The sequence below is a fragment of the Gigantopelta aegis genome, chromosome 14, assembly GCF_016097555.1.
Source record: "Gigantopelta aegis isolate Gae_Host chromosome 14, Gae_host_genome, whole genome shotgun sequence".
NCBI classification, from domain to species: Eukaryota; Metazoa; Mollusca; class Gastropoda; order Neomphalida; family Peltospiridae; genus Gigantopelta; species Gigantopelta aegis.
This window is the reverse complement of record NC_054712.1, coordinates 42,590,021-42,602,891: the sequence shown is the minus strand read 5'-3', so window position 1 is coordinate 42,602,891 and position 12,871 is coordinate 42,590,021. Positions and strand designations below refer to the sequence as shown.

The window sequence follows — 12,871 nt, the reverse complement described above, 5'->3', positions numbered from 1 at the left end:
TTCTCTGTTATAAAATTTAAAAAACAAGTTATAACAAAGTTAATGTTTGTTTTGTTTAACAACACCACTAGAAAACATTGTCTTGGGGGAAGCCCGCTACATTTTTCCATTGGCAGCAAAGGATCCCAATTTGCCACATATATACGACATGCGGGACATAGCTCAGTGGTACAGCGTTAGATCGGTGCGCGATCTGTGTACGATCGATCCCCGTCGGTGGCCCCATTGCCCTATTTCTCGTTCCAGCCAGTGCACTACGATTGGTATATCAAATGCCGTGGTATGTACTACCCTGTCTGTGGAAAGGTGCATATAAAAGATCCCTTGCTGCTAATCGAAAAGAGCGGGTTTCCTCTCTCAATATCTGTATGGTCCTTAAAGGAAGGGACAGTTAAGGCATTTGACCTGGTATGCATATTCAACGATATATAATGCACATTATTGCTTAATATCAACAAATATAATCGTATAGTTAATTAATAAAACGGTTAAATGTGACGGCTATTATATATAACGGGCGCAGCCATTTTGTACCATCTCAGTGAGTACGCCCTCTGGCGAGCTGGTGGTTACGTAATACTTAACGCGTAACGTCAGGAATGAGCCTTAGAACTAGAGAAACACAATCTACCTGGTTTTTGCGGGATGATAAATAGTCATACATTGCAATGTTCTGTAATAATACACATCCCAGTAAGCCAGCAATAAGTATATTCAGAACTATATATATTTTTTTTTCAATACAAAATAAAATACCATTGTCAAAGTGGCTACACAAGTCAAAATAATTAACAATGTTTTGTCCATGCATTAACCTACGTACTGAAATGATACACGGAGTGTTTTCTTAGTTAATTGGTCTATGCTGTTAGTTGCTTCTACCTGTGATTCCTGATTGGCAGGTGTGTATTTGATTGGTAACCAGACGAGTCAATTAATTGACGCTGTCTAGACACAAAAATACATACCGGTATTGTGGAATATTACCTGTCGCCCCTAAAATGGTAATGGACATGTTTTATTACTGTAAATAGTTCTGTAAAACTATTGATTAAGTAGACTTTTCCATCTAAAACCACAGAACTGACCAATTACGTAGTCCCAAAGAAAAGAAAATTATCACTTGGGTATCGTGGGTTGTCGTTTTTGATCCATAGCATATCAATAGGTCTAATAGTGTATATTTTTCCTTTGGATCATTTAACAGAGAAACATACTATAACCCCATTTTGTTCCGTTAATGTAACTTGAAATATATTTCGTTAAATAGTTTATTATATTATTACGTCATTTATGCTGTTTTACAAGTCAGGTTGATCAAAGAGAAGCCCCGTGTCGAAAATTACTGCATTTGTTTACACTGTACATACAGAAGATGGTCAGGAGCTGACGTCACTTCGCCCCAAGCTATCCCACCGGACTTAACAAAAACGAAACAAAATGGCTGTCCCCAGTTAGCAGGAATAATCATGTTTTTTTTATTAACTCTAAAATTACTCGTTTTTCATTTGCTAAAGTGTCAGTATGTGTTGGTGGTCCGGGTATGCATCTTTCCAACACCTAAGGCTCTTGTTTGAGTTGACCCTACCTTTAACCATGTCTAACGTCATATAACCGTAAATAAAATGTGTTGAGTGCGTCGTTAAATAAAACATTTCTTTCTTTCTTTACTTTCACGCTCTTTGATATACCACTCGTGGGACAGGTTGGGACTGGAAAAAACAATGAGAAAATGGGTCCACTGAGGTGATTTGATCCTACGACACGAGTCCTCCGACGACTGACCTGGATCACGTCCCATCAGTCATAAATCCCCCCCCCCACCCCCCCCCCCCCCCCCCCCGAACTCTCTCAGTCTGTTCCCCTTTTTCTATGTTGTCAATGTTGGTAAAATTGTTATGATATTTCAAAGACAGACAGATCCATGTACATTCTCAAGTTTGTTTTCTGAATGAGAAATTTCAAATTTCAAACAAATCAACTTTGCAATCAGAATATATATCTCAGAATATGTCTCTTTCTCTCTCTGTCGCCCATCTCTGTTTCTTTCTATTTGTTTCTCTCCGTATGCCTCTCTCTCTCTCTCTCTCTCTCTCTCTCTCTCTCTCTCTCTCTCTCTCTTTATCTCTCTCTCTCTCTCTCTCTCTCTCTCTCTCTCTCTCTCTCTCTCTCTCTCTCTCTCTCTCTCTCTCTCTCTCTCTCTCTCTCTCTCTCTCTCTCTCCATTCTGCCTCTCCTTCGTTGTGTTCTGTGTTATATGTTACACACAATAACCATGTATTACAAATGTTGAGAATACTTTAATACGCTTTACAACAATTTTAATTTTAAGAAAACAAAACTTTTTGTTTGGTTGTTTTATCCATATCCGCATTTCCTTTACACTGGGGGTTTTCTCAATGTCATATATTTTACAACGTGTCCAACAGTGGCATTTCCTTCGCCTCGACCAATGCTATCTCGGATGTACCGAAAGCTCTACAAGCCACGTTTTGGACACCGTAAAAACCTACAAATATCTCCCAGCCTTGCTGTCAAAATACTAATTACGGTTAGTATCAGGTTTGCACTGCTCTTTATTTACAGTGAAATCCGTCATTACGAATGTAGTATTTTGACAGAAAAACTGGAGGGATGGTAATGGGCGTATTAAATATGGTTCTAAATTTAATTGTGGCTTAAAAATAAACATCACAATTTTATTTACTTTTTTAAAAAGGACATTATTGTTCATATGTTTACATGGACATTCATTATAACATAGCAAAGAAGTATTCTTACACACTGCAGGGGCGAGACGTAGTCCTGTGGTAAAGTGCTCGCTTGATGCGCGGTCAGTTTGGGATCGATCGCCGTCAGTGGGCCGATTGGACTATTTCTCGCTCCAGCCAGTGCGTCACGACTGGTACATTAAAGGCCATGGTATGTGCCGTCCTGCCTATGGGATGATGCATATAAAAGATCCCTTGCTACTAATCGAAAAAGAGTAGCCCATGAGGTGGCGACAGCGAGTTTCCTCCCTCAATATCTGTATGGTCCTTAACCATATGTCCGAGTCCATATGTGTTGAGTGCGTCCACTTCCTTCCTTCTTACACACTGCATCCAAGGGAAGTTACTCTTATGGGTTTGCTAACAAATTCTCGTATTCTGAGGATGGAAATGTTTTTAAATAATGTGCTATACTACAGTAATGACTGGTTATTATATTTTATTTTCGTGCTTTTATAAGCTTCCAGCACGCTGTTTTAGCACAAATCTGAGCTCGTATACTATCTGTGTAATGAGACCTAAACGTAAACTACAGCCAGGCTTCACCGGAGGCTGTACCCACCCCCACCCCCGATACACTACAGCGTTTTCATGTGTGCGGCAAACCAGATTTCCACGTCCCCCAGGGGGCTGAACATCGGTCCCATCCCGCTTTGATACACCACAACGTCGTTCAGGATGACGTAGAATCGGTCAGGAGATCCGCCATAGCACCGGCACGCTTCGTCGTCCATTGTGTCAAGGACGACTGGGCACGTGACGGGAGGCGGATATTGCGTCATTTCCGTTACGAGATTATCAGACGCTTTGGAGCGATCAGCAAGTGACTGATGCTGTCTCGTCGTAAACTTGTTATTGTTTACTGCCCATTCGTCTACGGGGTGCGACTCTTTAATGTACACTATAACAAAGTCAGCTAAGTCGCAGTAGTTTCGTATCATGTCTTTAAACTTTCTCATTTTCACCAGAAATACGGGTCAGGTGCAGCTGCCGAAGCAGACGACGAAAGGCCGGCCTCGTTTGGAAAAATCCTAAAGTTTCAGTCGCGTCTGCCCGTCACGTGACCACACGTCGACATTAACAGCCGGGTCCCCTACACAGACCGTTTTGAAAATGTCGCACAGCAGACCTTGGATCATGGTTCTTATGAAAACAAAGGAATACGTGGAGTCGATCAAGTCCACAGCTGACACAGGAGAATCATCGAGGAAACCGGCCAGCCTTCTCTCAAACCGGTGTCTTACAAAAGGGATGAACTTCGCGACAAGCAGAATGGTCAGTCTGCTGGTGATGAAGAATACAGCCTTGGTGATCACAGCAAGACTAAGAAGCAGTCTAGATAGTCTCGCTCCCGCCATCATTCGTAATTCTGTAACAGAAAACATTACGTTTAGACTAGATTCTTGTTTTTAAAACAGTAGAGCTGTTTTTATAATTGAGATAAGACATTACTTATATTTTAAGGTATATATCATCCATTTCCACACATCCGAAGACTCTGTTGTCATCCTTATGTTTCTAATACAACGAAATACATTTCTAAAAATATATTTAGAAGAAAAGCACGTACCTCTAATAAGTAACGATTTTGAAGACAAGCTCTAGTCTATTTCCTAAGGGTATTTCCCGTTTTCATCGTCACAGTGTCTTGTTTCCTTACTTTGCACCTTCATCCAATTTAGCAGAGAGTTAAACCATGGAACTATCGGCTAGAAGGTACTAGGTTAGCAACCCGTTACTGGCTCCCACTCAAGAGAGTTAAACCATGGAAATGTCGGCTAGAAGTTACTGGGTTAGCAACCTGTTACTAGCTCCCACCCAGAGAGTTAAACCATGGAACTGTCGGCTAGAAGGTACTGGGTTAGCAACCCGTTACTGGCTCCCACTCAAGAGAGTTAAACCATGGAACTGTCGGCTAGAAGGTACTGGGTTAGCAACCCGTTACTGGCTCCCACCCAGAGAGTTAAACCGTGGAACTGTCGGCTAGAAGGTACTGGGTTAGCAACCCGTTACTGGCTCCCACCCAGAGAGTTAAACCATGGAACTGTCGGCTAGAAGGTACTGGGTTAGCAACCCGTTACTGGCTCCCACCCAGAGAGTTAAACCATGGAACTGTCGGCTAGAAGGTACTGGGTTAGCAACCCGTTACTGGCTCCCACCCAGAGAGTTAAACCATGGAACTGTCGGGTACTGGGTTAGCAACCCGTTACTGGCTCCCACCCAGAGAGTTAAACCATGGAACTGTCGGCTAGAAGATACTGGGTTAGCAACCCGTTACTGGCTCCCACTCAAGAGAGTTAAACCATGGAACTGTCGGCTAGAAGGTACTGGGTTAGCAACCCGTTACTGGCTCCCACCCAGAGAGTTAAACCATGGAACTGTCGGGTACTGGGTTAGCAACCCGTTACTGGCTCCCACCCAGAGAGTTAAACCATGGAACTGTCGGCTAGAAGATACTGGGTTAGCAACCCGTTACTGGCTCCCACTCAGAGAGTTAAACCATGGAACTGTCGGCTAGAAGGTACTGGGTTAGCAACCCGTTACTGGCTCCCACTCAAGAGAGTTAAACCATGGAACTGTCGGCTAGAAGGTATTGGGTTAGCAACCCGTTACTGGCTCCCACTCAAGAGAGTTAAACCATGGAACTGTCGGCTAGAAGGTACTGGGTTAGCAACCCGTTGCTGGCTCGCACTCAAGAGAGTTAAACCATGGAACTGTCGGCTAGAAGGTATTGGGTTAGCAACCCGTTACTGGCTCCCACCCAGAGAGTTAAACCATGGAACTATCGGCTAGAAGGTACTGGGTTAGCAACCCGTTACTGGCTCGCACTCAAGAGAGTTAAACCATGGAACTGTCGGCTAGAAGGTACTGGGTTAGCAACCCGTTACTGGCTCCCACTCAGCGAGTTTGAACGACTCGGTATGTAGGTGTAAGGCCACTGTAATGACTTCTCTCGTTGAAGGGAACAACTGGTCAAAGGTCGTGGTATGTGCTTTCCTGTCTGTAAGAAAGTGCATATAAAATATCGCTAGCTACTAATGGGGAAATGTAGCACGCTTCCTCTGATGAATACGTGTCAGAATTAACAAATATTTGACATCCAATAGCCGATGATTAATTAATCAATATGCTCTAGCGGTGTTGTTAAATAAAACAAACTGTAACATTATAGGGACTGTCATGAGTTCGCAGCCATTACAAGGTGTTTTGAAGTAACATTGTCTTCTGTGCGACTAACAATAGCTCTTAAAGGGACATTCCTGACTTTGCTGCATTGTAAGATGTTTCCGATTAATAAATATTTCTACGATTAAACTTACATATAAAATATATTTTCTTGTTTAGAATATCAGTGTCTGTATATTTAATATGTTTCTGGTCGTCTTAATATTTGTAAGAAGCCCAAACTGGATTTTGTCTTCAAATAATTTCGTACGTACGAAAAAGTATATTTTAGGAAATAAAATGAAATTTAACGTAATACAAATATTAGAACGATCAGAAACACGTTTAATATACAGCCACTAATATTTTATTCAGAAAAATATATTTGATATGTAATTACAATCGTTAAAAAGTCTCTGTTAGTCGATAACATCTTACAAATTGCAGCAAACTCGGGAATGTCTCTTTAAATACATTTTCTACTTTAGAATACCAGTGTTTGTATATCCAATGTGTTTGGGGTGGTGTACTAATGTTTTTTAACCAGTCATCTTTCATTTTATCTTTCATTTTACTTAACAATAATATAAATATTTGTTTTCATACACCAGGGCCGTACCTTGATCAAAATCTTAGGGGGGACTACTTTTTATAAACAAATGAAACACTATACAAATTAAACCCTGAGATGTGTATGCTATTTTCTAGAGTAAAAAGGTGGATTCTCGGGGAGGGGGGGATGGTACGGTCCTGTACATACGAAGTAATTGGAAGGTAATATCCAGTTTGAGCTACTAGAACATTAGGACGACAATACATACCTTATATAGATTAAACATTGACATTTTAAATGGGAAAATAATATGTAATTTATTGTTCTCAAAAAGGCCCCGTTAGTCGTAAACATACCACAGTGACAGCAAACTCTGGATAGTCCATTTAATCACTAACAACCGACTATTTAACATTCATTTCAACCTATTTCCGTGCTTATATCTAATAAAGGTTCAAGCACGCTGTCCTGGTTATATGGGCTGTCTGTTCAAGACAATGGGGTTAGTTGTTAAGTTGGTTAGTCGTCAGTGAGAGAGAGGAGAGTGTAGTGGCCTTACACCTACCCATTGAGCCATTAAGAACTCGCTCTGGGTTGGAGTCGGTATCGGATTGCGAATCCTGTACCTACCAGGCCAGCCTGTGTCCGATGGCTTAACCACTGCACCACCGAGGCCGGTATTATTAAACAGCGGGTTGTATGGTGGTAGTTACTAAATGGGCCAACAAAATATTGCTTTAAAAATATATACAATTAATTTGTCCCAACAAGTCCTGTATTCAACTAGTCACATGGTTGACTCACCTTACTTGTTATTGGTACAATGTACTTTGGTATGTAATTCAATTACGGCAACGTAGCCGAAAAGCAGAGCTAAACGTTTCCGTTCATATTTTCCTGACGCTAGATGTTTAAAATGTTTGCAAAACGGCTTATGACAGCGAGAGTTCGCTGAAGAGGAACGCAGGATTTGTACATGTCTCAAACAAATGATCCGTTTATCCCTGTCTTCAGCAGACCCAGACTTCGCCTTTAACGAACTGTCCTGGACAGGCTGTCCCGACAACTGATTTGTTTGCCCAGGATAGCGTGTTTGAACCTTAATTCGATATAAGCACGAAAACCAAGTGAAATAAAATAACTAAATAAATTGATACGCAGACAGGAAGACAGACAGTAATATGTCGTTGCCCAAATGTTAAGAGGTACCAGCGCCGTAGCTAGCGGGGGGGGGGGGAGGGGGTGTTGGGGGGGGGGATGGGGCTGGTACCTTAGTTAACGCGGGGCACCAGACAAAAATCCGGAAAATTCTCTTGTTAACCGTTTAAGAAGTTTTAGACCATCAACTACTCAGTTGCCCCTACCCCAAAAAAAAGAGAAGAAATAATAGAACAAAATCCTAGCTACTGCCCTGGGTACGAGGGTGTGAAGTCGCGCGTTTAGTTAACCTTTTACGGTATGATCCAACCACCAGGGAGGTAGTAAATATCACGATTGACAATAATTGCAACGCGCTATGTTAACAAGGTTGTAAATATTTTCACACACACAAAAACACTGTATCAAAGGGGTACTGTAAACACCCATAAAAACCTATCAGTCATTATGTACGATGTGTATTATATATGTAGCCTTCTCAACACTTAATATTATACATACCAATCTGGCAGTGCACGGGTTCGCTTACTCAATCTTCTGGGACAATTTGTAATACTTGAAAGCCAATCCACTCAAATAAGCTAGGGCCGCGTTCAGTGGATGTGAGCGCTACACCTGTATTGGCATTTTCTCGATAGTATGGTTTTAGCATTTAAAGGGACATTCCTGAGTTTGCTGCATTGTAAGATGTTTTCGACTTATAAAATACTTCTACGATTAAACTTACATATTAAATATATTTTCTTGTTTAGAATATAAGTGTCTGTATATTTAATGTTTCTGGTCGTCTTAAAGGGACATTCCTGAGTTTGCTGCAATTTTTAAGATGTTATTGATTAACAGAGACTTTTTAACGAGTGTGATTACATATCAAATATATTTTTCTGCAAAAAACATTAGTGGCTGGATATTAAACGTGTTTCTGATCGTTCTAATATTTGCACTAGGTTAAATTTCATCTTATTTCCTAAAATATAGTTTTTTCGTACGTACGAAATTATTTGCAGACAAAATCCAGTTTGGGCTTCTTAGAAATATTAAGACGACCAGAAACACACTGAATATACAGACACTGATAGTCTAAACAAGAAAATATATTTAATATGTAAGTTTAATCGTAGAAATATTTTATTAGTCGGAAATATCATACAATGCAGCAAACTCAGGAATGTCCCTTTAATATTTGTAAGAAGCCCAAACTGGATTTTGTCTTCAAATAATTTCGTACGTACGAAAAAAATATATTTTAGGAAATAAAATTAAATTTAAACTACTACAAATATTAGAACGATAAGAAACACGTTTAATATACAGTCACTAATATATTATGCACAAAAATAGATTTGATATGTAATTACAATCGTTAAAACGTCTCTGTTAGTCGATAACATCTTATAAATTGCAGCAAACTTAGGAATGTCCCTATAAAGTAGGGCTAGAACCAGGACATATTTGGAGGGGGACTAAGGGAAAACGAATACATGGACCAATTCGTAAAAATGGCAACCCCATGAAAATACTTGAATTCGTTTAGGGGACGGATCCACCTCTGTAATGGATCAATCTGAAAGTTACATAATGACTGAACGATCTGACTGTTGATGTGAAATGTTAAGTCTATACCTTGAAGTATAAGTTTATTTTCTACTATTTACACATTAAATACATAATTGCAAAATATAGCAAGGGTGATTCCATAACGGAACGTAGCCCAGGGGTAAAGCGCTCGCTTGATGCACGGTTGGTCTAGGATCGATCCTCGTCGGTGGGCCCATTTGCTATTTCTCGTTCCAACCAGTGCGTCACGATTGGCATATCAAAAGTATGTGATATCCTGTTTGTGGGATGGTGAATATAAAAGAGCCCTTGCTTCTTATGGAAAAAAAATGTAGCGGGTTTCCTCTCTAAGACTATATGTCAGAATCACCAAATGTTTAACATCCAATAGCCGATGACTAATAAATCAATGTGCTCTAGTGGTATCGTTAAACAAAACAAATTTTAACTTTACTGGCAAATGATTGACTGCTATCTCGGTGTAAACGTGATGGAGAATTTCATGTGATGGAGAGTTCATAAGAATTCTATGTTTCTATATAAATATAACAACCTATTGAGTATCTCAATTTATTACACTGCGGCGGAAGAGATACCCATGTTATATTTGACATTCACATATCTCTTCATGTTGTGGAATACGACTTTTAAAGCCGCACACCCTAGTTCCATCCAGCGAAAATAAATTATAATTTGGTTAATCTACAAACCTGTAACACACTTAGATCACATTTTTATCAAATGGAGTGAAAAAGCAGGTTTTATATCGATAAATACCATGGGAATCCCCATGTCCCAATTGCTTGAAATAATTTTGAAAGTTTGTATTCTGATGTCACCGGTAGATGTCGCTCGAAGCACAACAATGCCTACGTCACGACAAATTTCACAGACTTGGGGTGCGTTCTTTTCACCTCTCCTGAACATGTTCCAACTGTTCTGTTCTGGTTGTATCCCCTCTCCAGATATCGTAGGACTTAGCAAAATTATTGGTTTTAAGGGTTTGTAACGTTTTGTATTGAGATACTTACTTGTCTGAACTTTATTGTTACTGAAAATGTTCACGAACTGTGAAGAAAAATCTCACAAATGAACAACAACAAATCGGATGTTGATTGCGCGAACCGTGCACGAGAAAACAAACCGAACCAAAATGATAACGGTCACGTGGTATATCCATACGTCTGTGACATTGAAATGGAAATATCCCGTCTAAAAATAGATTAGACCTTGTCTGCTCAACGGTTTTTTCTCAAACGTGCGTTCGTTTTTCAGAAATACGAAAAATGCATTTTGTGGTATTACAAACACCAGGATTACCAGGATTACCAAAAAAACACTTCAGGTGAATGGAAATGTATATTCTAAATAATAAACGGTAAGTAAAGTGCAATTTTATTTGTGAAAAAATGGGTTTAATAGCGAAAAACAACGCCGTAATGGTTAACAACTAGCCGTAACTAGGGTGTGTCCCTTTAAGAGGTCATGACCTCTGATCAGGTGATTGACTGTTTTCACACTGTACAACACCGCATAGATATTCATGCATAAAGTGTGCGCGTGGTTCTTTCGATTCATGTTTTTAAATCCTTGAAAAATACTTGCTGTCAATTTTTATCATTAATGTTAGAAGCATAATTTAACAAAATATATATTTTAATAATTTTGTTTAGCCTTAGATATATTTATGATAGTGTTTTTGTAAACTTCATTCATAAACGTGTGGCGTAGGAATTCAAAATTTCATTGATAAATAGCTAAATAAAGTGACATCGTTTTCCCGGTCTTTAATCTATTTTTATGTTTTGTTGAGTTGTTTTGGAAGTCATTATGTGTGATTTTGTTTCATTGATGTGCGGTGTAATAAATAAAATACTATACTCGTTCCCGTGAGAAAACTCGTTTAGTATTCTCTATGGGTCCTCCGGACAGCAACCTCTTTCTAATTTTAAAAAAACATGATGACGCAAAAGCAGAACAGTAGATTGAGAGTCCTTAAAGGGACATTCCTGAGTTTGCTGCATTGTAAGATGTTTCTGACTAATAAAATATTTCTACGATTAAACTTACATATTAAATATATTTTCTTGTTTAGAATATCAGTGTCTGTATATTCAGTGTGTTTCTAGTCGTCTTAATATTTCTAAGAAGCCCAAACTGGATTTTGTCTTCAAATAATTTCGTACGTACGAACAAATTTATTTTAAGAAATAAAATGAAATTTAACCTAGTACAATATTAGAACGATCGGAAACACATTTAATATACAGCCACTAATATTTTATGCAGAAAATTATATTTGATATGTAATTATAATCGTGAAAAAGTCTCTGTTGGTCGATAATATCTTAAAAATTGCAAACTCAGGAATGTCCCTTTAATAATAATAGAAATCCATTTTTGTATGGAAGGACCAAAACCAAAGTATTTTAGGACATTAATTAATATTAATAAACCAGGAATTTGTTGGTTTTATGTATACTCCATAATGTCGTAAACTAATCGTATTACTTCATCTACCGGCCTCGGTGGCGTCGTGGTTAGGCCCTCGGTCTACAGGCTGGTAGGTACTGGGTTCGGATCCCAGTCGAGGCATGGGATTTTTTAATCCAGATACCGACTCCAAACCCTGAATAAATGCTTCGCAAGGCTCAATGGGTAGGTGTAAACCACTTGCACCGACCAGTGATCCATAACTGGTTCAACAAGGCCATGATTTGTGATATCCTGCCTGTGGGAAGCGCAAATAAAAGATCGCTTGCTGCTAATCGGAAAGAGTAGCCCATGAAGTGGCGACAGCGGGTTTCCTCTCAAAATCTGTATGGTCCTTAACCATATGTCTGACGCCATATAACCGTAAATAACCGTATTGAGTGCTTCGTTAAATAAAACATTTCTTTCTTTCCTTTATTCATTACTTCACCCATATATTTTCCCGACATGAAGCCTTTTCCATATTTTGAACCTATTCATCTCTTTGGCGAAGCTCAGGTCAGGTCAGGTCATAGGGTTTTACATGCACATTCAGAACAAGCTGTTGTAGCGCACGCCTGTCGTGGGCATAAGAGCCGGCCTTGGCCGGCTCCTCCGTCCATGACATGAAAGGTGGGGGGTGGGGGGGGGGGAGAGGAGGGACCGCCTGCACTGGCAGGTGCAAGGGAGCACCAGCAGCCCGATCAAATCGGTGGCAGGCGGGTGGGGGTGGTGGTGGTGCTATGGAATTTTGAATGGAGCAATTAATGCCAAAGAGAAAGGGGTGCGCACTTTTGTTTGAGGAAATTTGGCGCAATTTTGAACGGTAGGTCGAAAGGTAAATGACAGAGCTAATATAGGTTTTGATATTAGTGAATCGAGAGTAGCTCGTTAATTTTTAGACTTTTATGATGCTGTGGTGTCTCCCTAGGTTGCCCATAGGGCCCTTAGAAAGGGCCTGACCGCTTCTGGTCGTGGCATGACAACCCAGGGGAGGCTCGTGCAATTGTGTAAACACCGGCAGGCAAGGCAGTTGTTCCGGGGGGGGGGGGGGGGGGTCCAGACGTTGTTGTTGTTCTTGCGGCCGTTGTTTTTCTTTTCTCCTTTTCCGTGTCACCAAGTACAGTACCAGCAGCAGTGTTTGGGATTGGGTAGGGTAGACCGGTATTCTTTTGTCCAGTTTTCCCTTGGTGCAG

General features: G+C 40.1%; 1 protein-coding gene across 1 annotated transcript; it reads right to left on the bottom strand.

Annotated features, from left to right (window-relative positions):
- Nucleotides 1-2,969: 2,969 nt before the first annotated feature.
- LOC121388819 (thyroxine 5-deiodinase-like) lies at nucleotides 2,970-8,212 on the bottom strand. The gene is made up of 2 exons (XM_041520327.1): nucleotides 8,148-8,212; nucleotides 2,970-4,139 (listed from the first exon to the last, which is right to left on the bottom strand). Exon 2 carries the CDS (start codon nucleotides 3,727-3,729, stop codon nucleotides 3,349-3,351), a length of 381 nt encoding a protein of 126 aa, XP_041376261.1. The 5' UTR covers nucleotides 3,730-4,139; nucleotides 8,148-8,212; the 3' UTR covers nucleotides 2,970-3,348.
- Nucleotides 8,213-12,871: the final 4,659 nt, after the last annotated feature.